Below are 25,558 nucleotides of genomic sequence, written 5' to 3'. Positions count from 1 at the left end.
CCTACAATTTTGCTTATTATTTTCCTGCTTGGTTCAGGCATTACTATCTTTTTGCTTCCTATTCATATTGAGGCTTTGCTGGTTTTCTGAGTTGTATGCCATTGACTTGTTTCTAGTTCCTTGTTCCTCTATTTCTCTGATAAAATCTATTTTTCCCTCTTCTCTCTAGCTGGCTATCTACCTCCTGTGTTTGTAGGAGTTCCTTAACAGACTTTGCTAATGCTGGCAATGGCTGTGAATTGCCTTAGTCCATGCTCATCTGGAAACATCCTTATCTCTCACTGATTTTAAAAGACAACTATGCTGGATTTTGGTAATTTTGGTTGGCAATAAATTCAAGTCTGAAAATATATCATTCCATGATTTTCTGGTTTTTAGCATTTCCAGTATGATCCATATGGCTAGAAGTAAGGAGAATTTACAAGTAACCCTGGGAAGTGTCCCTTTCATTTTTAAAATGACTTCTTCCATTTTTTTCAGTTGTCTTTTTGAATTATTACTTAATTAAAATTCTGATGGGCTTGTTTCTTTAGATTATTTGCTATGTGGTTGTCCACAAGATTAAACAAACAAACATATAGATGCCTTCCCCAATACTTGGTAATTTTTTTTCTTACAGAGATCTTTTGTTTCCAAAACTATTTGCTTAGTTTTGCTAGCATTTTAGGTTGAGATAAAGTCTCAGAAATGATATGATTTATAATCTAGCTAGCTTCAGAAAGTTTCCTCACCTTCTCTACATGTGATCATTTAGCTTTTTCTGAACAATCATTCTTGAAAATGTACTTCATCCTTCAAGATATCTGCTCTTGAAGCAAACTACCAGAAATAACTTTTCCCTGTAGAAGATTATCAAACTGTCTAGCAATAGAAAGGAGTTAGTGTGTGTGTGTGTGTGTGTGTGTGTGTATACATGTGTGTTTGTGTGCAGTGTATCAACACACATGTGTGCACATGAATGTGGAGGACTCAGAGTTGTTCTTTAAGGCACATTCACCTTTTCGGTGGAGGACAGGATCTTTCACTTGTTCAGCAATTCAGTGAGGCTGCCTGACCAGTGAGCCCCGGGGAGTCTCCTCTCTGTCTCTCTAGTGCTAGGATTCTAAACACACACCATATGCTTGTTGGGGACTCCTGCTGTGCAAAGTAGCAGTTTCTTCATGTCTGGAAAGCCCACGGGCTCGGATTCAAATGCAGAGACTCCTTTTTCAGCAGGAGGCTTCTCTGGGATCTTCCTGACGTCTTTTGAAGTAGCCGCCACAGAAACATGGCCTCCGGCTCTGGAAATGCCAGGCTTTCCTGTGTGATTTTTCAGGCAGTCTGGCAGCCTGGCAGGAGCTTACCGCCACATGTAAATGGGGCATCCTAAAAGTACCTATCAGCTAAGGTTTTTACTACCACCCCCACGGTATAAAGTGTCCTGGTTTTTCCTCAATAATTGGAGTTGGATCACCAAGACTTGGAGCCGAGCTGAGTCATTGAATAAAGAGCTGTAACACAGACTAAGCTGAGTCCCCTGTCTTATTGCCTATGATCCAGTCTTCCTGGGGGGGCGCTATCCTTGCATCATCAACTCACGGAAATCCAGCTTTAGCCGTCCTGCACCTCTCCTTGTGACCCGGCAGCTGACGGCCCCGAACTTAGAGAGAGAGTGCAGGGGTGAAATTGGGGCGGAACTCGACCGAGCCAGCCTCGGTAGCAGAGACCCACAGAGACCAGAGAAGCAGGGACCCACGGCAATGCACTGCGGGACCCACTGCCCTCTAGGTGCACACAGGGGACTGGCGCCACGCTAGCAGCTGGCACCCTGGGATTCCTGTGCACCCCATATATGCTCAGCTTTTTACGCGGCTGCTGGAGATTGAACTCAAGACCTCATGCAAACAGAGCAAGCACTCTATTCACTGAGCTATCTCTCTGGTCCAGAATTTAGGTTTGATGTTTTTAATGTGTAGAAATGTAAAAAATATAGAGGAAAAATCTAGGTAAGGATTTGAATAATTTCATGGTTAGCAAATGAGAAAAAAGGAAATGAATAATGAAAGTTAGAGCTTGCACAAAATTTAGATTCATATTCTGAAATAATAACCAGTTCCCCTTTCTCTGTCTACAGGGTAACTAAAATGCCTTATGGCAGATTGATGCTGTAGAAGATTTTTTTATTTTATTTTAAAATAATTACATTTTCTATTAGTTTTAGGATAGTCACTCTTATTTTAAAAAATAAATGTGATAGTCATTATTTTACTTATATTTTATAACATGTGTATCATTATTTTCTGAGTGTGTCAAAAGACTATGCTTCCTTTGCCTTTATTTTATCCATGCCTTGTAGAGAACATGGAGAAAGGTAATGGGACTTAATAAATTACCTAAGTGAGAAATTTATACTATATAATTGATATTTAAAATTAGTCCAAAGTAGTCAATTGTGTGTTCTAAGCTTTCTTAGATTATTCTTCTTTCATTGGTTCTGTTCATTTTAACCCTCGTTTGAATATCAACTATTCACTTTTTTGTCATTAAATATTGGTAATTATGTATTATTGTATATACTGAATTGGCTTTTCTTGGCATTAATAACTCTGCAACTCAGTTATCATCCTGGAACATTTCTGGAAGAATTCATAAATATTTCATAAGAACTGCAAAAAATTATAAATCACCATGCCTTCACAAATATTTATAGTTTCATGAAGTCATTTGATGTCTGTAAAGTGAAATCTGTTGGTAATGAAAAAGAGTTTTATTAATAAGCATGTATGTGTTCCTTTCATTTTCAAATATCTTCATAAAAACATATTTTGCTAAATAATATTTTGTCATTTTGATGAATTTTCTCTATTTCCTGCTAAAAAGTGTTATCTTTGAAGTAGTTTGTAACATATAGGAATAAACATAAATATGTCTGTTATGTGATGACATGTGTACACCCACATACAAATATACAAGTACATTCATACACAGACACCCTCCTTTTGAGGCTTGCTCTAAATTACTAGTTTAATACTGTCTTCACAGGATGCAACTTGGGAGTGTCAAGCTGGACGCTACCTTAGTTATAGAGCTTGATTATAAGGTGGCAGAAAGTGCCCAGGCTTTAGAGTCTGGTTGGAAGTTCTCTTATTATACAACCAATTAAATAAATTGTTTTGGAACATCCTTCAGCAATCATAACTTCTGTAAGCAATTAGGCAGAAAAAAGTTATAGAAAATTTTATTTGAAATAAAATGTACCAGTGATCTGTGTATACATCTTACTGAGTTGGTTACATTTTCAAATATCTGTAAAAATAAACTGCTTTAATGCAGATATTCTCACAATTTTACTTCAGGAAGTGCAAAATGTTTTCATAGAAGTGTCTTAAACTTTTCTGATCTCCATGCATAGGGAGTTAGCTTTTAGGAGGAAGCCCTGACACATAGATGATAATGCGCAATCAGGCTTTAGCTCTACTGGGAGTGCATAAAAACCTGGAAAATTTGTGATTCAGATATGTAGATTACTGGGGCATTAGATTTTATTTATTTTTAAAAATAAAAAAAAATTATGTTGAATTTTGTGAATTTTATAAAACATATTTTGATCATATTTAGACACCTCTATAACCCTCTTGTAGCCCCCATGCCTAATTTTATGTACTCTGTCATATATGTTAAGGCCTATTGAGCTGAGTTTGTGTCCTCCAATGTCCTTCAGTGTGCATTCATCCAGTGGAATCTAGATAGCCTCTCTAGCATCACACTCTTGAAGAAAACTAACTCTCCCTCAGTAATTATTGGTTGTCAGTAGTTCCTCAGCTAAGGTTGGGGCATCTTGCTTCCCCACTTCTGTGCTAGGATTTTGTCTGGTTTGAGTCTGTGTGAGTCTTGTGCATGCTGTGACCATTGGCGTAAGTTCGTATAAGTAACTTTCCAGATGTCTGGAAAACTCTTGTTTCCCTGTGGTCATCAATCACCTCTGGTTCTTACAGTCTTTTCACTCCCTCTTCCACAATGGTCACTGAGCCTTGGGTGGCAGAGGTTTGATATAGATGATCTATTCATGGATAAGTTCTCTGCAGTCTTTTATTTTCTGGAGTTTGGCTAATTGTGGCTTTTGGGGTTAATCATCTGTTGCATGAGGAAGTTTTCTTTGATGGGGAATGGTACACAGGCATTAAGTTTTAGTTAATTTTATTTGATCTGTAAACTTTGGTGGTAGTGGTGGTAGTGGTGGTAGTGGATGTGTGTGTGAGGAAGAGAGAGAGAGAGAGAGAGAGAGAGAGAGAGAGAGAGAGAGAGAGAGAGACTCTGAGATCCTCTGTCTCCAGAATAGTTTAGTTGATGTTTTTCTGTCTTCCTCTTTGCAAACCAATTTTTAAGCCCCTAATCACTAACTTTAATTTACTACTTATATTTCAGGATTTAGGGTAATTTTACTATAAAAAAAGGAACTACTAATGGTAGGACGTTAGTAGTGGGAATTTCTTCTTAACAAATCTTTAGCTATTAAAATTACCACTGTTTACTGTCAAGGAGCATTATGTGGTTGTAAAGGCAACCAAAAAAGCTGTGTAAATTCATTGCCTCCGCCATTCTAGGGAGCTACATCTCCTTCATGTAGGTAAAACATTTTAATATTACAGTGTGCTGGATAGCTTTAGTGTCAACTTGACACATCTGGGTTGAGGGAGCCTCAATTGGGGAATTGCCTCTATTGAACTGGCCTGTGGCCATGTCTGAGGGGCATCTTCTTGATGAGTGATGTGGGAGGGCCCAGCCCACTGTGGGTGGTGCCACCCCTGGGCAGGTGGGCCTGTGTTGGTTAAGAGCAAGCTGAGCAGGGGCCAGGGGAGCAAGCCAGTAAGCAGCGTTCCTCCTTGGCCTGTGCTCTAGCTCCTGCTTCCAGGTTCCTGCCCTGAGTTCCTACCTTGGGCTCCCTGATGAACTGCGACCTGGGAGATGTAAGACAAATAAACCCTTTCCTCCCCAAGTTGGTATTGGTCAGAGTATTTTGTCACAGCAATGAAGAACAAACTAAGACATACAGCCATCATCAAAACTATTTGTATATCTATTGGTTTCACTTGAGGACTAAACTATTTTTGCTTTGATGTTAAGTACCTGAATGTACCTCCAGAGCGCCCATAGGAACACATTCTTCTGAGAAAATTAGGTTGCTATTGGACACTACAATAGCTTGACATTTTTAATTTTAGGACCTATACATCTTAAAAATATTGAGTACTCATACATTTTAAAGAAATACTTTTTCTTGCCTTACACTGTTCTTTCATTCATGCTGTTCTGCAACTTCTGCATATTTATTTTGCTCACTTCAATGACACTTCTTCAGACAACACCTGTCTAGACCTTTCTACTTGTCTAGTTTCCTCTAGAATTTACTATCAAGGCACCCCCTTTCCCATTACCAGCACTTATCACAACTGTGATAAAATTGCTAACTCTATAGCTCACTTAATAGATTTCCTCTGTTATATAGACATAGTACTATAAAATGTTCATCTAATTTTCTTTGAGAAAATGAAAATCCATAGCGATTAAGAAAGATTAAATAGTGCTTGTTTAACCATATTAATGAATTGGACGTTAGAATGGGACACTTCTGGCTTCTTTCCCTGTTGAAAGGAAAACTTTGAAAGTTCTGAAAACAGGCACACTTGCATACAGACTTTGTGGCATATATGCATTTATTGCACTAGACTCCAGTTTGTTGTCTAATCCAGTCACGGTAGGTTGTCACTCGAGTATACACTCCTGGTTTATTTGGCAGGCCACACTGATATCCCCAGCTCACTATTCCCACAACAAACCAAAGCCGCCGTGAATCTTCTTGTACTAGTGGACCACCAGAATCACCCTGGAGAAGACAAAATGATTCATTACTTAAATACAAAACAACCCTGAAATCTTCAGTTTATTTTGATGGTGGCAGAGGGATTCATAACCATTGTATCAGCTTGTGTCTTTTTGAAGTATGCTAAGTCATGCAAACTATTCCTGAAATTCTTCAAGTATGCAAGCTGTCTCTTCAGTAAGGCTGAGAAGAGGATTAAAAGCACATTACCCAGCGTTTCCTCTGTTACTTTCTAGTTGCCAACTACTCATCCCAGACTTTGCTTGCCCCAAGAAGTCTTCTGTAACCCACTGCTGTCCTTTGTAGTTCTGACTTTGGGCTATATTGCTTCCTCATTGTGTTTCCATACACTCTGTATATCTATGTCACTGCTTCTTCCATGTTTTATGAAGGTCTGTTTATGTGCCTGTTCTTCCACTGGTTCCCTCTCCTTTTAGCAGCTGCCTGTCCCTCACTGTATCTGTGATGCTTGGCTAGTGTCTGTTTCCACTGTGCTATTCCAAGGTATGTCAGAGAAGGGAGCATGCTTATTTTGGACATTGCTGCAACCTTGGTTATCACACCATAAGAGATGCTAAGGAAATATCTCTCGAATGAGTTTATAAAGTCACTTACCTTACCATTTTACTATCCAGCATGATGCATAGTAAATTATCTACCAGCATTCTTCTGGTGAATAATTGAAATGAAATTTGTATGATAGCAAGTAAAGCACTCTTTATGAGCTATTTACCAGCCAATTACAATAACTGACCAACTAAGAAACACATAAATGTAATAATATAGCTAGGGCAATAAATTTAGAACATGCTGTGTGATGGGTTAATTCTGTGGGTTCTGCAGCTAGATAAACCTGGGTTTGAATCTGTTTATCAGTTATGTGGGCTTTGGTAAGCTATTTAACAACTCTCCATGCTGCAATTCTCTCATCAGTGTTTTCGTGAGTTTAGTGACCTTAACACAAGAGCACTTTAGGTACAACCTGGCATATACTCAGTACTAATAAAAGTCAGCTATTATTACCAAATGTATGTCTAGAAAAGTTAGCTATTCATTTGACTACTCTTAGTAGTTAGGTTTTCCATACCAACTTAATTAATGGTTTAGATGGAGAGAAAGGTCAGTGTGTGAATCACCAACTCACATGAAAAGTACTACATGGTTCTGACTGGCACCTCATTCCTTGGATGATGCCTGCACGCACCATTTAACTAGTCCCCAGTATTTTCTGTCATCGTGTTTTTTCCCTTTTTCTATGCTAACAGTGTTTTCTGTGTTGTGTTTTATCAACAGTGAATGAACAATTGATTGCTAAGTACCATGTAACTTTTCTTATACCCAGCCAATTTTATTGCTTAACTAAAATCATTTCTCTTTTCTCAGCCATAGACCTGCTCAGTGAAGGGAATACCTTGTCAAAACAACACAGTGAGTGATGCATAGGCGCTAATAAATACAGCACTTATAAATGAACACTTGAATGAAAAATAAAAGAAATGGATCTTGGAAACTCCTATGTAGAGTACTATTTATTTGTTTTCTGAGGGACAAACTCTAAGTGCTAGTGTTTCAACTGAGGATCAGTAAGGTCTGGACTGTAGGAGAAGGTTTTATGATAGTGGTGTCTTGGTCTTGATGTGGCATGAAGGAAGGGCAGACTAAGCACGTATAGAAGATATGGGACAGCATGACTGAATGGAGCTGGAAAAGAACCTTTTAAATCCCATTATTGCAAACCAGCTCTACCTAATATGCAGTAGATCTGAAATTGTCAGTCTGTGTTATTTGCCTGATGAATTCTTTAAAAAAACTGTCACGAAACTTGAGAATTTGCTGTTATAGGAAGGTGAGAAGTGCTGCATAACAAAGAAACATCTCCACTTAAAGGGCAGAAAGAACTAAGTGGATAAACAGCAGTATCTTGTAAATTGAGAAACAAATCTCTACTTGTTTCTTCAAATTGAGAAACAAATCTCAACTTGAAGTTGATAAAAATGTTTCCTTTGGGGAAAGCATTTCTGGACTGGGGTCTTAGTATAATTGAAGTACTCTTTCATTCCACCTTTTCGAGATAGTGAGTGCCAAATAGGAAAGTCAGTAACATTTTATGTGAAGAATAAACCTTATTATGTTGCATACAGTTCTCCAGGGGAGCAGTAGCAGATTCCTGAAGAAAACAGAATATTTACAGTAATATTTAATTTCTGGTGCTCTTTGCTTGGGGTTGAATTTCAGACAAAGGAATGATCCTTTTAAGTTTAAATAATTTAATTACAATTTTGATATTAAATATTATTCTAATTACTAGAAGGTGTGAATTTCGCATTTATTGCTTGCTTTTATATATTTGCTTAAAAATTATAAACTAGATGTCTTTTTCTTTCCTTTCCTGCTATTATACAATTTAGAAAATCCTGTTATTCAAATAATTAAGATTTTTATAAAAATTTTCTATCCTCAAAAATTAGATTTCTTTGATGGTTGTGGATGAGAGTATTTTTTGAATTGGTCGGAGAATGAGGAGTGCTTACAAAGAAAATAATGTAACTTAAAGTTTAGGTATTATTTATCAACCTTAAATAATTATTTTTCTTGTGACTTGATGACAATAATGTATATTTATAACATAGAAAATGCTTCTGTGATTTATGGATACAATGTTAACTAATAAAATCAAGCTAGCTAACATTTCTACTATTTCAAAAATATAACATTGTTTTTTGTAGTAAGAACATTCAAAATTTATTCTAAATATAACATTGTTTTTTGTAGTAAGAACATTCAAAATTTATTCTTTAGCAATTTTGAAAGTACAGTACTCTATTATTAACTCTGTTGACCATGCTGTAAAATATCGTTTTATTTAGCCATTCATAGCAATTAAAAATTAAAAGTTGATATTTTCATGAGAGATTAAATTCATGAGAGAAATTTCTCTATAAAATTTAGGTCATAAGTTTTTAGAGGATCAGAGCTGTGTACTTTCATTGTTAGTTTTATGCCTGTCACAGGATAACATGGTTAGTGAACACCTGTAGACAGATGATGGTGTTCATAGGCTGTGGTGCACTTACCTGGCATGCATCCACTGCACCTGAAGGCACTCCAGCACAGAGCATTCCAGACAAGACGCCACCACCGTAGCTAGCTGGTTCATTGCATACATTTGTATTTATTATTCTGACCTGTCCTTGCCGTAGATCTGTGACTGTGTTGCCTAGTTTATATGAAATCAGAAATGAAGTAGAATTCAAAATATATGAATTGATGATTCTGTGCTGAATTTGAGAATGAATAAATATGCTCCAATCATTATTCTCTATTTAGACAGAAGGCACCAGAAGTTGCATTGTAAGTTTCCCCTTAGCAGATTCCCTAGGAAAGAAAAGATGGTCCCTTAGGGAGGTGAGTTGCTCATCTTTTTTTTTTTTCCTTTGGCTAATTAGTTTTGTGGTTTATTAGCCTTATGTTTTTAGAGATAATAAATAAATTGCTGGATGTGGTGACAAATGTCTGTAATCTCACACTTAGGAGGTGAAGGTAGGTTAAGACCAGCTTCAGCTATGTAGTGAATTTGAGGCCAGTTTGGGGCTACATGATACTCAAAAAAAGTTTATCCTGTTAAAAATTGACTTGTGCTATTTGAGATATCCACTATGGAGTTTGGATTGAAAAACTACACACAGATCAAACTTTAGAAGCAAATGGCAGGGGGGATCAGTCTGGTATCAAGATTAAAGAATGAATCAATTTGATATTAATGTTCCCTCAAAATAGCACTGTTATAATTTTTAATGACTGGTACAAAATTTATGTATTATGCCAAGTTAATTTTGGTCAAAAGGACACAATGCAAGATTTCCTGAGATGAATAAAACCTTGTATTAGTCCCTAGAGAAATAATCAGCACCATGGTTGTAAAGCCCCAGGGAAATGGTCAGCTTTCCCAGGTGATACTGTTATTGTCTCTCAGACTCTAAATGTCTTTATTAACACTGTCTTTATTTCACATTCCATTTTACCCATTCAATGAACAAGTTTGATCAATGGTTATGCAAGGAGGAGGGATTCTTTTCACCCTAGAGTAACTTAAAGATAGTATCTTAAGGATTGTTAACATCCTTAAGTAATATCTATTCAAGTCTCCTTTTCTTCACAGAAAAGCAATCTGAATCCCATAGACTTTGTGTATTAAAGAACTTATGTTTCTTCATTGCTTTCTTTTACAGTTCCCTGTTACTGTGTTTGAGCATTTTCAATGGTCTCTAAGAGTATTGCTTACTATGTATTCTTGAGGAAACGCAGGGCTAGCTATATCTTAGGGATGACCAGAATATAAATATTCTTTTTTTTTGTATGGAAACTGTCCTCTGGATGTTTCCTAATTTGAGAATTTATAAAGCTGGACATGGTGGTACATGCCTGTGATTTTAGCACTTTGGAGACTGAAGTATGAGGATTATGAGTTTGGAGTCAGGCCGGGCTACATAGTGTGTTCCAGGTCAGTCTGGGTTAAAATGAGACCTCGTGTCAAAAATACAAAAGCAAAACAAATTACATAGTAACAAACAATAGGATATTTTGTTCTTGTTAAATTGTTATTTTTCCTGAGACACGTACCTCCATAAGTAAGAGAGCCCCATCCTGTTACATATGCAGTGCTGCCAGGTATGATGCTTTGTTTTGCCTCTGGGAGACACACTCTGTGAATATTTCTGGTAAAGGTGACAGGTCTTTCAAGTTGTACGACTGCAATATCATTTTCATGAGTTATGGGTCTGTAATTGTTATGGAGTATAATACTTCTTACTTTCACTCGCTGTAGAGGAAATATTGTAGAAGTACCAAAAGTGGCAGTCCATTGCCGAGGATTGGAGTAGCTAAAAATATATAAAACCATGCTATTTGAATAAGAAACTCACTAGCACATCATATATTTGTACTTTGTATTTGCTACCTCTCCCCCAACTAGGAACCATGTGACCAACAACTCATTGTTATACTTTTCTGCATCATAAGCTCATAACTGCATTGAATTCCTTACTGGAAGAATGAATGGTCGTTTGTCTAAAAATACAGAGAAACATTTTTAGAAACATGTCTTGGGGTGAGAAACTATCTTGACTTTCTTCTATTCCAATGAACATATTCTAATACTTTAATAATAACTAGCACAAGCATAAATCTTTTTCTCTCCCTTTTCGTTACACTCCCATCCAAGTAACTAAGAATTCTGATGTAATGATCTTTTCTTGTTTTACCTCATTCCTTTTGGTTCTTATTTTTTTCCTTACCTTTTGTTTTGGGAAGAAAACATTATTTAAATAATAGTGATGCTAAGGGCCATTCTTATTTTCTACTTATTAATATGCAAATTATTTTTCTGTTCTAAATTGATGAATGTTATATGCATATATGTGTATGTATGTGTGTATGTACGTACATATGGAGAGAGAGAGAACTAACACAAGATATAGGAAATTGTCATTATGACTGCAGAATTAGGACTTTCTAGGTAAACTCTAAAACACATACTATAAGGTAAAAAGTAGATGAATTTTATTAAATCAAAATTAAGAACAACACAGACAAGTTTTTCAGGTGAATAAAAAATCCTGAGAAAATATGGATAATGCTTAATATTTAAAATTTTTTTTGAGCCACAGTCTACTGTAGCTCAGCATGGCCCAGATCCTGCTGATCTTCCTGACTCTGCCTTCCACGTGCTGGAAGTGTACTGCTGCTGTTTCTGGCTAATATATAAAACTTTTGAAGCCTATACAAAGGTATCTCTAAACCAATAATACATGGACTAGAAAGCTACTGTAGAATGGACAAGGCCTATCAATAGGGACTTCATGTGAAGGGAGGCATGAACATTCTTAATATAAGACAAGACACTGAATTCACTGGTAATTAAGAAAACATTGTAACAGTGAGCATCTAACGTATATTAACAAGAATGACAAAAATTAATCAAGAGTATAATATCAAGTGTTGGTCAAGAGGAAAGCTGGATCTCGTTTTGTATTACTGGAAAAATTAAACATTTGAAAAGCTTTATGGTCTATTAATCAAACTGAATATCTACTTCTGAGTACATGTCAGAAAAATCCCAAAAGATTTAAAGAAATACACGTAGAAATTTTACTGTGTGTGTATACACATGTGAGTTGAGGGATGTGTTTGATGTAGTAGTGGGAAGTTAAAGCAACTTAGTTAGATGAGATGAACATGATAGATTCCTATGCAGTAGTGGTCAAAGAGATGGTGATTACCAAGATTAGGTGAAAACACACAGCTCTATAGGTTTTGCAGGTATGTACGTGTTGAAAGACATATTTCAGATTATTAGGACCAGTAAATCTTTCCAGAAAAATTAGGGCAGTTGGAAGTGCGATCCAAGAATGGGAGGAGAAAAAAATATGGATTGGCAGAGGTCTTATGCATACTGATGATAATAAGGGTTTGCCACTTTGAAGAAATAAGGGAGGTGTGTCAAGCATAGTGGTTAGAACAAAGAAAGTGAGCTTTTAATGAACATAGCTATAATTTTCACCAGTTGTAGCCCAATTTGGGAATAAATGTCTAAACAATTATAGTCTCTATCCTTAAGGAGTTTAACACGCTAGTAGAGGAGATTGACAGAGATTAGTATCAGAAAACACAATTACTGTGAAAAATAAGGAAATTTCTGTGAAAGAGTCATAGAGGAGATGACAAAAGAATAATCTGTTGTAGAGCTTCATCCCTTCTGTGTGCCTGGGCATAAAGCTGGCGATGCCCCCAACAAATTCCCGCTGGTGGTTCTCAATGACAATGAGATTATTAGGGAGCATATCAATACATGGTCCATGTAGTTTGTCAGCCTTAGTCATTTCATCATGGTATCAATGTAGATTTGTGGTGGCAAATTCAAAATATGTTTCCTGAACCTAGCAAATCACTTGCTGATATTTGTAATTGTACCTTTCTTGATAGTGGCATCCTTTACTTAGCTTTTGGTAACTGGGTTCAAATAGGATGCATAACTTAGCCCTATTTCTATTATTTTCTCTGATATGCTAAATGCCTCTAAGTTCAGCCATTTACATCATTGGTTTGTGCACTCAGGGTGATTGAAATCTATCACTGCCATTTTGGCTCTTCGGCAAATCCAGTGGCTTTTATGATTGAATTGTTTTTTGTGAATTTTGTTTCTCTAGTTACCTGAGATACAAGAGTAAATCTGCCTGTCTAAATTAGGCATGATATGATTTTAGGAGTATCTCTAAAATAAAAATTTAAATTTATTCATCATGCATAAAATTTGAGTTAAAAATTAAATCAAAATAGAGTAAAAATAGAATAAACAAAGGTTTCCAAGAACCTCTGTTCAGAATCTGTCTTACTAATGTTTATTAAGCATTTTTGTAAAAATGCACTGTAATAAAAGACAGTGCTCTCAAAGTTGAATAGCGTTTCTTAGAAATTGAGAAGATTTAAATAATTCCATTATAATGAAATGGGGATTTGGAAAGGATATTAACATTTTAAGGAGAATGAGCTCTTTGAGCAGTGCTCATGGCTGGGGAAATGTAGACAGAGTCTGAAAGAAGAGAACAATGCTGTTATCCTGGAGCTCAGGATACAAACCTTGGGAAATGAGTTTGGATTAATTTGACTGGGGCTGGGGCTTTGGGTGTATAAGTATGGTATATTTTAGTAATTCAAAAAGTGTGAGGAAAGACTAGAAATAGGGGTGTACCTGAATTCATTATCACTTTTTTGGGTGAATTTTTTGAGTTCAGGTTCCCCAAAATTTGGATGTCTAGGATGCCCCTGTCAAAAGTAGGTCTGAAACTAAAAGGTTTTCATCATGTTGAACTCTGAAGTCTTTCTATTATGAGCAGTGTAACTTTTACCTTATATTGATAGGATAAGTTTATACAAACTTTTTCCACTGGTCACTCAACTAGAGAACATAGTCTTTAGTCATTCCAGTAGTCTAGTTTTAAAAAATTTGGATGTCTAGGATGCCCCTGTCAAAAGTAGGTCTGAAACTAAAAGGTTTTCATCATGTTGAACTCTGAAGTCTTTCTATTATGAGCAGTGTAACTTTTACCTTATATTGATAGGATAAGTTTATACAAACTTTTTCCACTGGTCACTCAACTAGAGAACATAGTCTTTAGTCATTCCAGTAGTCTAGTTTTAAGTTGTCTAAATTTATTTTCTTTATAATACTATAAGTGATAATTTATTCAATGTGTTTTAGCTCCATCAAGAGAATATAAGCACCCTGAGGGCAGTGATGGTGCTTTGGGTTTGCTGCTTCATAATACATAATACATAATATTGTTCAATATAAGTATTCATTCAAATTTGGAAAAAAAACTATTGGAATTATGTAGTCTCTAGGTCATCCCTACTGACTAGCTTCCATGATATACTGTGAAAATCCTCCACAACAAAACTTTAACATTTATTCACATGAGTGCAACTAATCCTATCAGGAATACTAACACTTAGTGTTGCCCGTAATTTGAAAACAGAAGGAAGCTGAATAAATTTCCTAAATGCTTATAACTAGAATTTATACTAAGTATTTTGATGTATAAAACTTTGTTCTTTGCTGTTATGGTATACTGTTACCTGAAACAGAGAATGGCCAGTAAATTAGTAAGTAAAAGAGAAAAGGCAATTTTGTTTCTATGAATAGAACAGACTCAGGAATATTTTCCATTGAACTATTTCTGTGTCAACTCAATTATGTTTAGTTCTGGGGGTAGTGGGTGGAGTCTTCACACACACACACACACACACACACACACACACATATATATATATATACTAATTATTCTCAGATGGGAGGGTGGCTGCAGCCTCACCTTCTGAAGCAGTGAGCTGCTGTCAGGACCCAGGAGTTACTGATCAGGACGCCTCCACAGTGGTGGACGTTATTAAGCTGCAGACTGACTTGCCATGGCCAGTCACCTTCCTCAGCCAGAGTGCCTCCGATGACTCTCTCTTCTGACAGTGTTATAAGGTCTGGACGGGCTCCACATTCTAACAAGAAAAGGGTATTAACATGCTGGCAAGGTGATCTTTCATTTCCATTTGGAAAATTCCTGTAGAGCTTCAGAGCTTCATCATAGTCTGTGATCTCTATGTCTTTTTTCTCCAAGACAGGCTAAACTTTCCAAAAAGCATGACTAGATGACTAGTGTTTTTTTTTTTTATTTATTTAGGATCACGTGTAGTCAAGGCAAGCTTCAAACTTACTATATAGATGGGGATGTCCTTGAACTCCTGATTGTCCTGCCTCCACCTCCCAAGTGCTAGTGCTATGGGTATGTACCAGTACACCTGGCTCAATATGCTATATTTTTTAGAGTATAGGTGTGCATATAGACTGTATTGTAGAGCATATTTTTGAAGCTGATTGGCACCAGCACATCAAATTCTGAAGCTGGTTCAGAGTGGTCTAAGATCGTTCAAGAGTGTGGACCAACTTCAGTCAGTGCTGGATGTGCTGGCTCAGACCATAAACTCCAGGAGGTTTCCTTTTTCTCAGTAGATGCACAATGATATGAACTGTGGCCCTGCAAAATGGTTACTTCTGGAAGTTTGTTGGAATTATGTTCAGACTAACATGGGGAACAAATCGAAGCTGTTTGAAGCAGGTTAAACATATATTGAAGTTGAATGAAAACTGTCTTCTAGAAGCCTCCTGAGTGGTTTGGTAGTCCATCACGGAGGTTCTAATCTTCTTAGCTTGACTCTATGCAAAGTATGCACCTTTGAAAGGAAGTGCTGTAGGGCCACTGACTGTCACAGAAGGTTTATATTCCTAGAATACAGATTTATGGCCAGGGAGATGGCTCAGCAGGTAAAGTGCCTGCCGCCAAGTGTCCAAAACTTGAATTTGATCCTGGTGGAAGGAGAGAACTGACTCCCTTCCATGCGCATGTACTAGTGCACGCACACACACACACACACACACACACACACACACACACAATATAATAAACAAAATTAGTATATGGACTTTTAAAAATGTCTTAAGAAACCCATGGACATATCACCAACAGAAATTTCTATTGCTGTCTTGGCAACCACCTCATATATATTCTTATATTCCATAAGAATATATTAAGGATGTGATTCTGAGTAGGTTAACCAGGCTTCAGTGAATGGACTCACACTGCAGGGCACTTGGGGACACAAATTTGACACAATATGACTTTTAAAAAGTATGTATGTATATATACATATATATGTGTGTGTACATATATAAAATGGAGTAGTACTTGAAATCAGGCAGTGGGGGCAATAAAGTTAGGTGCAGATGGGGGGTTTACATATGATCAAAATATATTGTACAAAATTCACAAAAATTCAGTAAAAACTTTAATAAAAGAATATACATGGAACATAGGTTCCTTTGTTGCCTACTCTAAATAAAATCCCTAATGAATGATTTGAGTACAGTTTTGTTCAAAATAATTATGAATTAAATGTAGAATGTAATTGAAAGACATCTGGTAAGGGTAATATCACCTTGCAAAATCACTTAAGTATCAAAAATAGGTCAGCAGTTCAGGTACATGGAACTAATTTCTGACTACATTGGATTGATGTGAGAGGTAAATTTCATGTTTCTAGGGATTATATGTCTGCCATCCTAATCTGAGCTTAAATATTGGTGACATTAGAACACAGCTTTCTCTTTGGGTTATAGACCCCAAACTGACAAGACTGTTCATAATTTGCTACCTTATGATTAACCTGAATCCACAATAAAGCAAACTCTTCTGGTGGTTAGAAAAAGATACATAAATTTCATGAGGCATAATTTATAAGTCTATAGAAATGCTATACAGAATCAAGACAGCAAAATCTTCTTAAAACTGTCAAGAAAATTTCCATGAGGCCAGTGATGAATGAGTTGTATGCCACTGAGCCTCCATTTCCTTTTCTAGAAGGAAGAGAAATAGCTTCAACATTCTCCATGTGCCAGTGGGAAAAGAAGTGTCTTCTGTCAATGAGAACCCAGAATAAGCTTAGAATAAAGGCACTGACTTCAAAGATATGGTGTTGAAAAGAACACAAAAGACTCACACTTGATATCCTGGTATTTTGACAAGCAATATTTATAAAATGATTGAAACACTTACCTTGAGTGAAAAAATTTTCTGTATCCTGGCCAGTGAGTGCTAGCATTAAGAAAGAAAGAGTGAAAATAAGATCAACGAAATGCGAGCAGAAAGTCATTTCACCTTGATTTCTTAATGTGCAATACGGCTAGCATCATAGTCACTGGGAGGGTTTGCTGAAATGCAGGTTCCTGGGCTCCGCCTCAAGTCTGTGGAAAAAACCTCTGAGTCATGTGCCCCAGAAACCTCTCTTTATAACCTCTCCCCAGTTTGTTGTTGTGAACGCAAAAGTTTGTGCTTATATTTTTCATGAAATGCCTAAAAGATTTCTCTGCTCTCAAGGCACTCATTTTTGTTGGAAAAGAGAGGCATTAAGAAGTCATTAGGATGCAATGTGAAAATTGTTGTAAAGAAGATGATCTGTCATTTTTTCAACTATGCCTATAAATCTACATAGGTGTATGTGTATGTGAGTTTGCTGATAGTATTCTATGTGCTACACCTCCAATAGCTAACAAAATACAGAGGCTCAGCCAACACATCACTTACAGACAGATATCAATCAGGAAATCATTCAAATAAATTCAAATGCAGAGCAGAGAGGAGAAAAGGGTAACACTATTACCAGGAGAGTCACAGAAGTCATCATGAAGGAAATGGTAATTGTATGTGGCTTTGCAGTCCAAAGGAATATTTTAGGCAGACAAGAGGGGAAAAAGCATTCTAAATGGAGGTACCATGGTCACAATGCTCAGAAATGTTAAGGTGTGTGTTTTACAGTGATCAACAGGACTAGTGCATATGTTACAAGCAGAGGTGCTGGGAGTACAGGGAAAGAAAACTGTGTCAGCATTGGATAGTGACAATTGGTCTTCTCCACTTTAAGGTTTGTGTTTGGGACAGTTTTCTATGCATGTTTAATAGTCATCTCAAACTCAGTGTGATCAATATCTATGATTTGCTACTTAGGCTATATTTCCTCATTTAGTAATTGACACCATATCGCTGGGCAGCTAGAAATTGTCTCAATTTTCCTTTAATCATTCTCTCACCTTAGTGTCTTCAGGTTGTGTAACTTCTAACCCTTTGAACTAGCCTCATTGTTACTCCATGCTTTTATTGTTTGACGTTACCTCCAAACCGATTCCCTTGTCACTTTTGTACTTTTTCAGTTCATTCATCTTGCTTTACAGGAATGATCTTTTCTGAAACCAAGTCAGATTGTATCCTCTCATAACTGAAACTTTTTAGCGAGAATTCAGTCTTATTTTCTATAAGATAAAGCACTAATTTTAAAAAAGGATTGATTTTTAATATTTTTAAAAATTATTTATTTATTTTTATTTTATATCTATGAGTGTTATGTCTGCATGTATGTAAATGCACTCATGTTATGCAGTGCCCACAGAGGACATAAGAGGGTGCTGGAGCCCCTGGAACTGGAGTTACAGATAGTGTTACTCGCCTTGTGAGTCCTGGGGTCCGAACCTGGGTCTTTTGCAAGAACAGTCAGTACTCTTAACTGTTGAGCTATCTCTCCAGCCCTATTTTTTACTAGTTTTAATTACTTGTACTTTGTGTATCTGTGTGTGGGCATGTGGGGGGTCATAGGTCCTGGATCCCCCTAGAGCTGGAATTACAGGTGGTTATGAGCCATCACACTATGTACTCTTAATCACTGAACAATCTCTCAGCCTTCCTGCTTTTAAGACTTATTTTTATTAAAAAGCTAAACTTCTTGAGACACATTCCATGCACTCTAAAACCTGTTTATGTGAAGTTATTTCCAGCTAGGAGCTACTGTGTGTTACACTTGCTTTTGTAAGCATCAGTAGAGAAATGCTATCCTGTTGAACACAGGAGGAAAAAAAAATAAAGAAGAAGCTGATCATTGGTTTTTATTCTTTGAACAGTAAAGCTTAGCATTTGAATTTAACTGTGCCTACTGACCCTTTGACCCTCAGCATTTGTCTCTCCTTTAGACATGGAGTAGTAAGAGCTCTGTGGGATATGGTTGTGAAGAGGAGTGAAGGCCCCAAAGATGCTGTGATGCTTTGATGACAATGCTGAGGATGATGGCAAAACCTCATATCTGTTATTTATTTTGGTCTTTTTGAGACAGGATCTTCCTGTAGCCACAGCTAGCCTGAGACTTTCTATGTAGATCAGGCTGGCCTTGACCTCAGAGAGATCCATTGGCCTCTGCCTCCTGAGTGCTGGGATGAAAGGCATGCACCACCATGTCCAGTCCAAATCTGTTATTCAAGCAGTTGCATAGTTCTGTCAAAGTATCATGTTTGTTACAAAGTATTTGCTTTTCCCCATCTCTCCTACTCAGGCAAATGTCTTTCCATATCTTATACTTCCAACTCTATTCATCCTCTACCCTCTTCCTTTCCTGGATTGTAGCAGTGGCCACGGTACTTCACACTGAGTGCTTAAATGATGTATCCTCTCTCATTTTTCTTTTCAGAGCTAGGGTGGGATAGTCCAGGGACTTGTGCATGCTAGAATCTGTTATCTTGCATTTGGGATGTTTTTTGCTTCAGCTGGATTATGAGCTGGGTGGTAGAACCTGCTATTGAACTGCACAAAGTATCTAGCACAATGTTGAACAAAACCCAAAAAACACGAGAAGCTTTTTGGAATTATTCCTTACATAATATGTAGGAGGAGAGGTAAGGTTTGGGTGCTTAAACTGTATGTATGAGTAATCACATTCAAGATACAGTGAGACCATGGAGTTGGAGTGGTGTTTTGCAGTGCTTTATTCTTTAATTGCTTTGAAAAAAGGGAGTTTAAGGAAGTGAAATGGAGGCATTTAGAGAACTTTAAAGGCAGATCTTTGTGAGTCTAATACAGTGATTATTTAGCAAGAGTCAAACTAGCTAATACTTTAACAATGAGTGCTGTTGTAGTAAGTAAATCATAGGCCAGGTTTGGAGTCATGAACATCCTTTTGATCTTGAACTCATCATGAGGAAGGCTGGCTTCTTAAGCTAACTGTGCAGGCAGAGCTAGAGGGATGTCCTTTATTAAGTAATTTATTTTTTTCAATCATGTAATATGTATTTAATATCTGTTAGGTATCAGATTCTGGGTAATAGAAGGAAAGTAAAGTAACAAGGCAGAGTTGTTCTTGCCTTTAGGAAGTGGTGTAGGATGAAGTCAAAGATCACAAACATGAGGGCTAGACTTCTCTGCCCTACAGTAAGGTAGGGGCTGAGACCTTAGCAGAGTACCAGAGAGTGCCTGGACCCAGCCTTGTGTGGCAGTGAGCTTCCCCAAACTGCACCCTGTGAAACCCCCTGCATTGGGACCACACAAGGCCCCTCCAACTTTGCCAGGGCTAGACTTCTCTGCTCTTCAGTACGGGCTGAGACCTTAGCAGACTGTCTGAGAGTGCATAAATCAGGCCTCCTCTTAGTGAACATCTCAAATTTTCCTGTGTCTGCTAATAGGGGTCCAGATGTTAGAAGGAAGCCTGAATGTACCTGACTAGAGCCTGACTTGGGTCTCTGTGGGAGCTCCTGAGTAAGTGATCTGAAGCCATCAGTTCCCACCAATATAAACTTTGGGAGAACCTGAAACTTAGACCAACCAGCTTTACATACCCAATAAGACAACCAAGGCATACCAATAATATAAACAGAAGCAGACTTCAACTCAACAGAGGAAGGCTTGAGTTTTACATTAGAATCATAAACAACAAAAGAAATCCACATGCCAAAATCACAATGGAAAAACAATAATATGGAAAATCAAAACAGTATGTTCCTACCAAACTCCACTAGTCCTATAGAGGAGTTCTACAAAGAGAACCCCCTAGAGATAACCAGAACACAGAATTAAAAAGAACAACCATAAACATGATCAAGAAATTCAACAAATTTAAGGAACACACAAACAAATCAATAGGGATAAACTTCTGACTGAATTTGATAGAATGTATGAAGAGCCATGACTCTAATTAGGAAAGCAATATAACCATAAATCCCTTAAAGTGGCAAACTGGCCACAAATTGGCAGGCTGGCCTTGCTGAAGCCTTATCAAATGGTTGCTCCTTGTACTGAGGGAGACTGTTTATGGAGCCAGCCTGTCTTCTTTAGTGCCCTAAGCCAGCTTACCTGCCCAAGAAAATAATCTTGGGAGAGAGACCCTCAAGGTCACCAGACCCTGGCATGGAGTTAACTCTTGCAACTCTGTGCAGCAGAGCTTATATGTAAGTCCAAACTGCTCTCCCTTTTGAGGCAGACACCATCATTCTGTGAAAGGGTTTAACAGTCCTTTGCTATGTTCTTTGAATATAGGAACACATTCCTTGTCTGTGGCAGGTCTGGCTCTGACTCTTATTTCTAAACTTTAAAAGCCTTCCCTTTTTTTTGCTCTCTTAAATATAACAGAATTCACAAAAGAGATAGAAATATTGATGAAAACTCAGATAGAAATGAGGAAGGAAGTGAAAAACTCAATAAGCCAATTTGAAGCAACAAGAAAAAGCCTCACCAATAGAATGAATGAAATGGAAAACAAAATACCAACACTGGATGATAAGTTGAAAAAATGGATCACTCAAGCAAAGATTATGAAAAAATTTTAAAAGCTCAGGAATGGAATATTCAGGACATCATGAAAAGACAAAATCTATGCATCATAGGCATAGAGAAAGGAGAAGAATTTCAGGCTACTGGTATTGGCTAGATCTTAGACAGGATTGTAGAAGATAATTTCCCAAAATTAAGGAAAGACATCCCCATACAAATATAATAAGCACATAGAACACCAAATAGACAGGACCAGAAAAAAATCCCCATGGCACATCATAGTAAAAACACTAAATGTACAGAACAAGAAAATACTGAAAGCTGCAGAAGAAAAGCAACAATTCACATATAAAGGAAAACCATCAGAATTACAGCTGACTTATCAATGCAAACTAAGAAAGCCAGTAGAGCCTAGACCAAAGTATTCCAAGTTCTAAATAACCATAGAAGCCACCCCAGAATTCTTTACCCAGAATTATTTACCCAGCAAAAATATCTATTATAGGTGAAGGGGAAAGAAAAATCTTCCATGACATAAATAGGTGGAAAGAATACATGTCCACAAAACTAGCCCTTCAAAGACTACTTTGAGCAATACAAAGAATGGAGAAAGAAACAGCTATACTCCAGGGGCAATAGAAAGAAACTAAATTAAGGCATAATTGTGTAAACACAAAATTACAGGCACATTTAGGATGTAACCTCTATACCTAAGGTTCACAGATCATAGAACAAGGAATGAAGAGAACACTAATGCATCTTTCAACTCTCATCAATGAAGCTCCCTCAGGCAACAGAGGGCCAGAAATGCAAAAGGCCAGAAATGGTCAAAACACAGAGAATAAGAGTCTGCAGAGTGTGGGTCCTTGGATGGGACTTCTATATTAAAATCCACCACCCAGGGCTCAGGAACTATTGGAGAAGAGGAGGCAGAAAGATTTTAAGAGCCAGGGAGGAGGCGCATGACCATACAGAAATAGTCCTACAGGTGTCTGGTACTCTTCTCATACAAACCTACAGCAATGGTGTCAGCATGTACAAGACCCGTGGAAACTTAAGCAGACAAAAACACAGCACAGAATTGTGAAAGTGAACATCAGGCCCCAATCTTATTCAAAGAATTATTAGTGGCTGATTACTGCTGGGTGAGGAAGAGCTGATCTTCTTAACAGAGGGACTCTAAACAGGCTGGCTAGATCCTACTGGATGAACTTGCACTAAGAGACTTCTAGGAACACTAAGTTTACATGATAGGCCTTAACACAAATGATAGACTATATGAACTCCATTTGGGGGGGGAGGGCTATGGGAGAGTGCTAAAGGGGAAGGGGGTATAAAAATGGTTTCTGTATGAAACACACAAAAATTCAATAAAAATTTAAAAATCACAAATATCACACAAATAATTCTTAGATTTCAATTTTGATAATTTTTATAAAGGAAAACGGTACCTTTCAGATAGCTCGTTAAATTGTTCTTTAAACCTGAACATCTATTAACTCTCCTTATAGCCTCCCTACAAACTGGTAATTTGACAGTAACATCCTACATTTGTAAGGTCTTTAGAAAAAGCCATATGAAAACCTACCATTATAGACGCTTCTTAAAGCATATACATATACATCATAAAAAGATTAAAATGAGCTATTCTATAATCAGGGACATTGCCCTTTCCAGATATCATAGGATAATGAAAAAAGAACCCCCAATGCAAGGAATGGATTCCCTTTCTAGAAGCGGTTGACCAGGGGGTCCCAGAGACCCTGAAACAATACTGGCCATTGCCCCTGCTCTTGGTTACCGAACAGAACTGCACGGTAAGATGCCATTGTTGAGGATACTGCATACATAAGCTACAGAACAAACAAATAAAGCTGGTGATGACTTGAGAGCCTCATTTCTACTGATTAGTGTTCATAGTTCTGAGAGGTGCTATGCTTGTTATCAGAAGGAAAAAAATAATCATCAGCTTTACCCAGCTGTGAACACTGTGAATTACAATAACAACTGTCCTGTCAAGATATACTCACTGGTGCAATAGTGGCACAAATATATGGATATAACCAAGTACTCTTTGATAGATTTAAGGTCTGCATCCTAGAATGGAACCCATACCTGACATCGATATCAGGCTTAGCAACCTGAGACTAGACAAGTCATGGGACAGAGGGACATGATATTTTTACACTAAATAGTTGTATTAAAATGACTTTTTTTTTGTCTTTTTGAAGCAGGGTCTCCCTGTAGCCCAGCTGTCCTGGAACTCACTATATAGACCAGGCTGGCCTTGAACTCACAGAGATCTGCCTGCGTCTGCCTCCCAAGTGCTGGGACTACAGGTGTGTGCCACCACGCCTGGCTTATGACACTGTTTTTCCCACAGATTAATGAATCTTTCAACTCTCACCAGAGAAATTTCCTTAACAGATGGTGATTAACATAGAAACCCATAACTGAACAACATGGAAAAGACAAGAGGCTGCTGAGTGCTTATCTCTGAATAGGACACCTATATCAAACTCAAGAATCATTGTGGGAGAGGGGGCAGAAAGATTTTTTTCCAGACAAATGATCAGTTACTCATAATGAACTCAAAGCAATAGTGCAGCATGTACAAGACCCATGCAAGCTCAAACCAGAAAAAAATCCCAGCATAGACATGAGGACATGGGTAAGAAATGCCAACACAACCTAAGGAAATTGTGGCAACAGATGGCTTCTGGAAGGGTCAGAGTTAGTCTTTTTTCAAGTATGGGTCTCTTGGTAGGTAAACCAGGCTCCAATGAATGGACCCAGAGTGAAGATCATTTGGGGATGCAAATTAGTCTCTGTAGTCCATATATGTATATGCCCATTATATAATAATATTATATACATATATTACAGCACATTAAATTGGCCATGGGTAATAAGAGGAGGTGTGGGTAGGGGAAGGGAGCTAAATACCACCAAGTTATGTTCTATAAAATCACAAAAATTCAATAAAAAGAAAAATTTTTTAAAAAGAAAAAAAGGGAAATGAATTTTAATTCATGCTATGTTTTCTTTTTCTATTTGGTTTATTATGTACAGTACTCAAAATGGAATAGAAAAAGACATGTTACACTTGCATACATGCAGGCAATATATTCATACACATAAAATAAAAATAATAAAAATATAAAAAATAAAAAAATATTGCCTTCATATGAACACCATGAAATATATCTTTCCCCATGTGAAATTATTTTATTTAAGAAGAAAACAGTATCTTTTAGAATAAATACAATTAATAAAAGTTAAAAAAGAAAATCCTAGAATTTTTATGTTAGAAGGCTGTATATTATATTTAGCTTTTTTAATACATTGTTTTGATAGTTCAATCCCAAAGAATGAGGTCAGCCTCTCATTTAATTGATATATGAGTTTTAATTGGCAAATTTATCAAAGTAAGATGCTGTGAAAAATGGTACTTGCTTGTTATCTCCTTTGAAGGAGTTATTTCCAAATTTCCAGGATTGTTCAGCATTTGTTGTAAAATGGATTGAATTCTGTTTTTTATTGATCTTCCATTGTTACGTCTACTAGATCGAAATTTCATGACGACATCTGCAACCACACCACGGCCTTCCTGCCTGTTAATCACAAAGATATTTTTAAGAACCAGATACTTTTGATAATTCAATCCTATCTGTATACTTTTCTTGATTAATTTAAAAATAATTAATTTGAGGAATAGACCCACAGAACTGCATAACTTGTTTACATATGTAATAACATATCACATTGCGGTCTCCAAAATTTGATTTTAATGCATACTACCCTGGAATACTGAACAATATATCTGGCTTTGAAGTCAGAATGTTGCCATCAGCATGTGATATTTGGTAAATGAATTTTTTCTTTTTCTTTCTTTTTGTTTTCATATATGAATACTGCATTTACATCATTTTCACTCATCCCTCTCTCCCCTCCAACTCTTCCCATGTCCCCCCACTCACTCTCAATTTTATGACCTCTTCGTTGAGTATATATA

At 37.0% G+C, this 25,558-nt stretch overlaps 1 protein-coding gene across 1 annotated transcript in view; it reads right to left on the bottom strand.

Moving 5' to 3' along the window:
- Nucleotides 1-5,701: 5,701 nt before the first annotated feature.
- Nucleotides 5,702-25,558, bottom strand: part of Tmprss11d (transmembrane serine protease 11D) — a gene marked incomplete at its 5' end in the record, with an annotated part of 43,710 nt that continues 23,853 nt past the window's right edge. Inside the window, 6 exons of the mRNA XM_029556495.1 lie at nt 5,702-5,863; nt 8,935-9,077; nt 10,481-10,740; nt 14,731-14,908; nt 17,020-17,058; nt 25,000-25,157. Of these exons, the coding sequence (XP_029412355.1) occupies nt 5,702-5,863; nt 8,935-9,077; nt 10,481-10,740; nt 14,731-14,908; nt 17,020-17,058; nt 25,000-25,157 (940 nt within the window). The remainder of the gene's footprint in view (nt 5,864-8,934; nt 9,078-10,480; nt 10,741-14,730; nt 14,909-17,019; nt 17,059-24,999; nt 25,158-25,558) is intronic.

Source organism: Nannospalax galili, unplaced genomic scaffold, assembly GCF_000622305.1.
Source record: "Nannospalax galili isolate Female #2095 unplaced genomic scaffold, S.galili_v1.0 scaffold547, whole genome shotgun sequence".
Taxonomy (NCBI): Eukaryota; Metazoa; Chordata; class Mammalia; order Rodentia; family Spalacidae; genus Nannospalax; species Nannospalax galili.
Note: the sequence above shows the minus strand (reverse complement) of the source record. Positions and strands in the feature narration are given on the sequence as shown.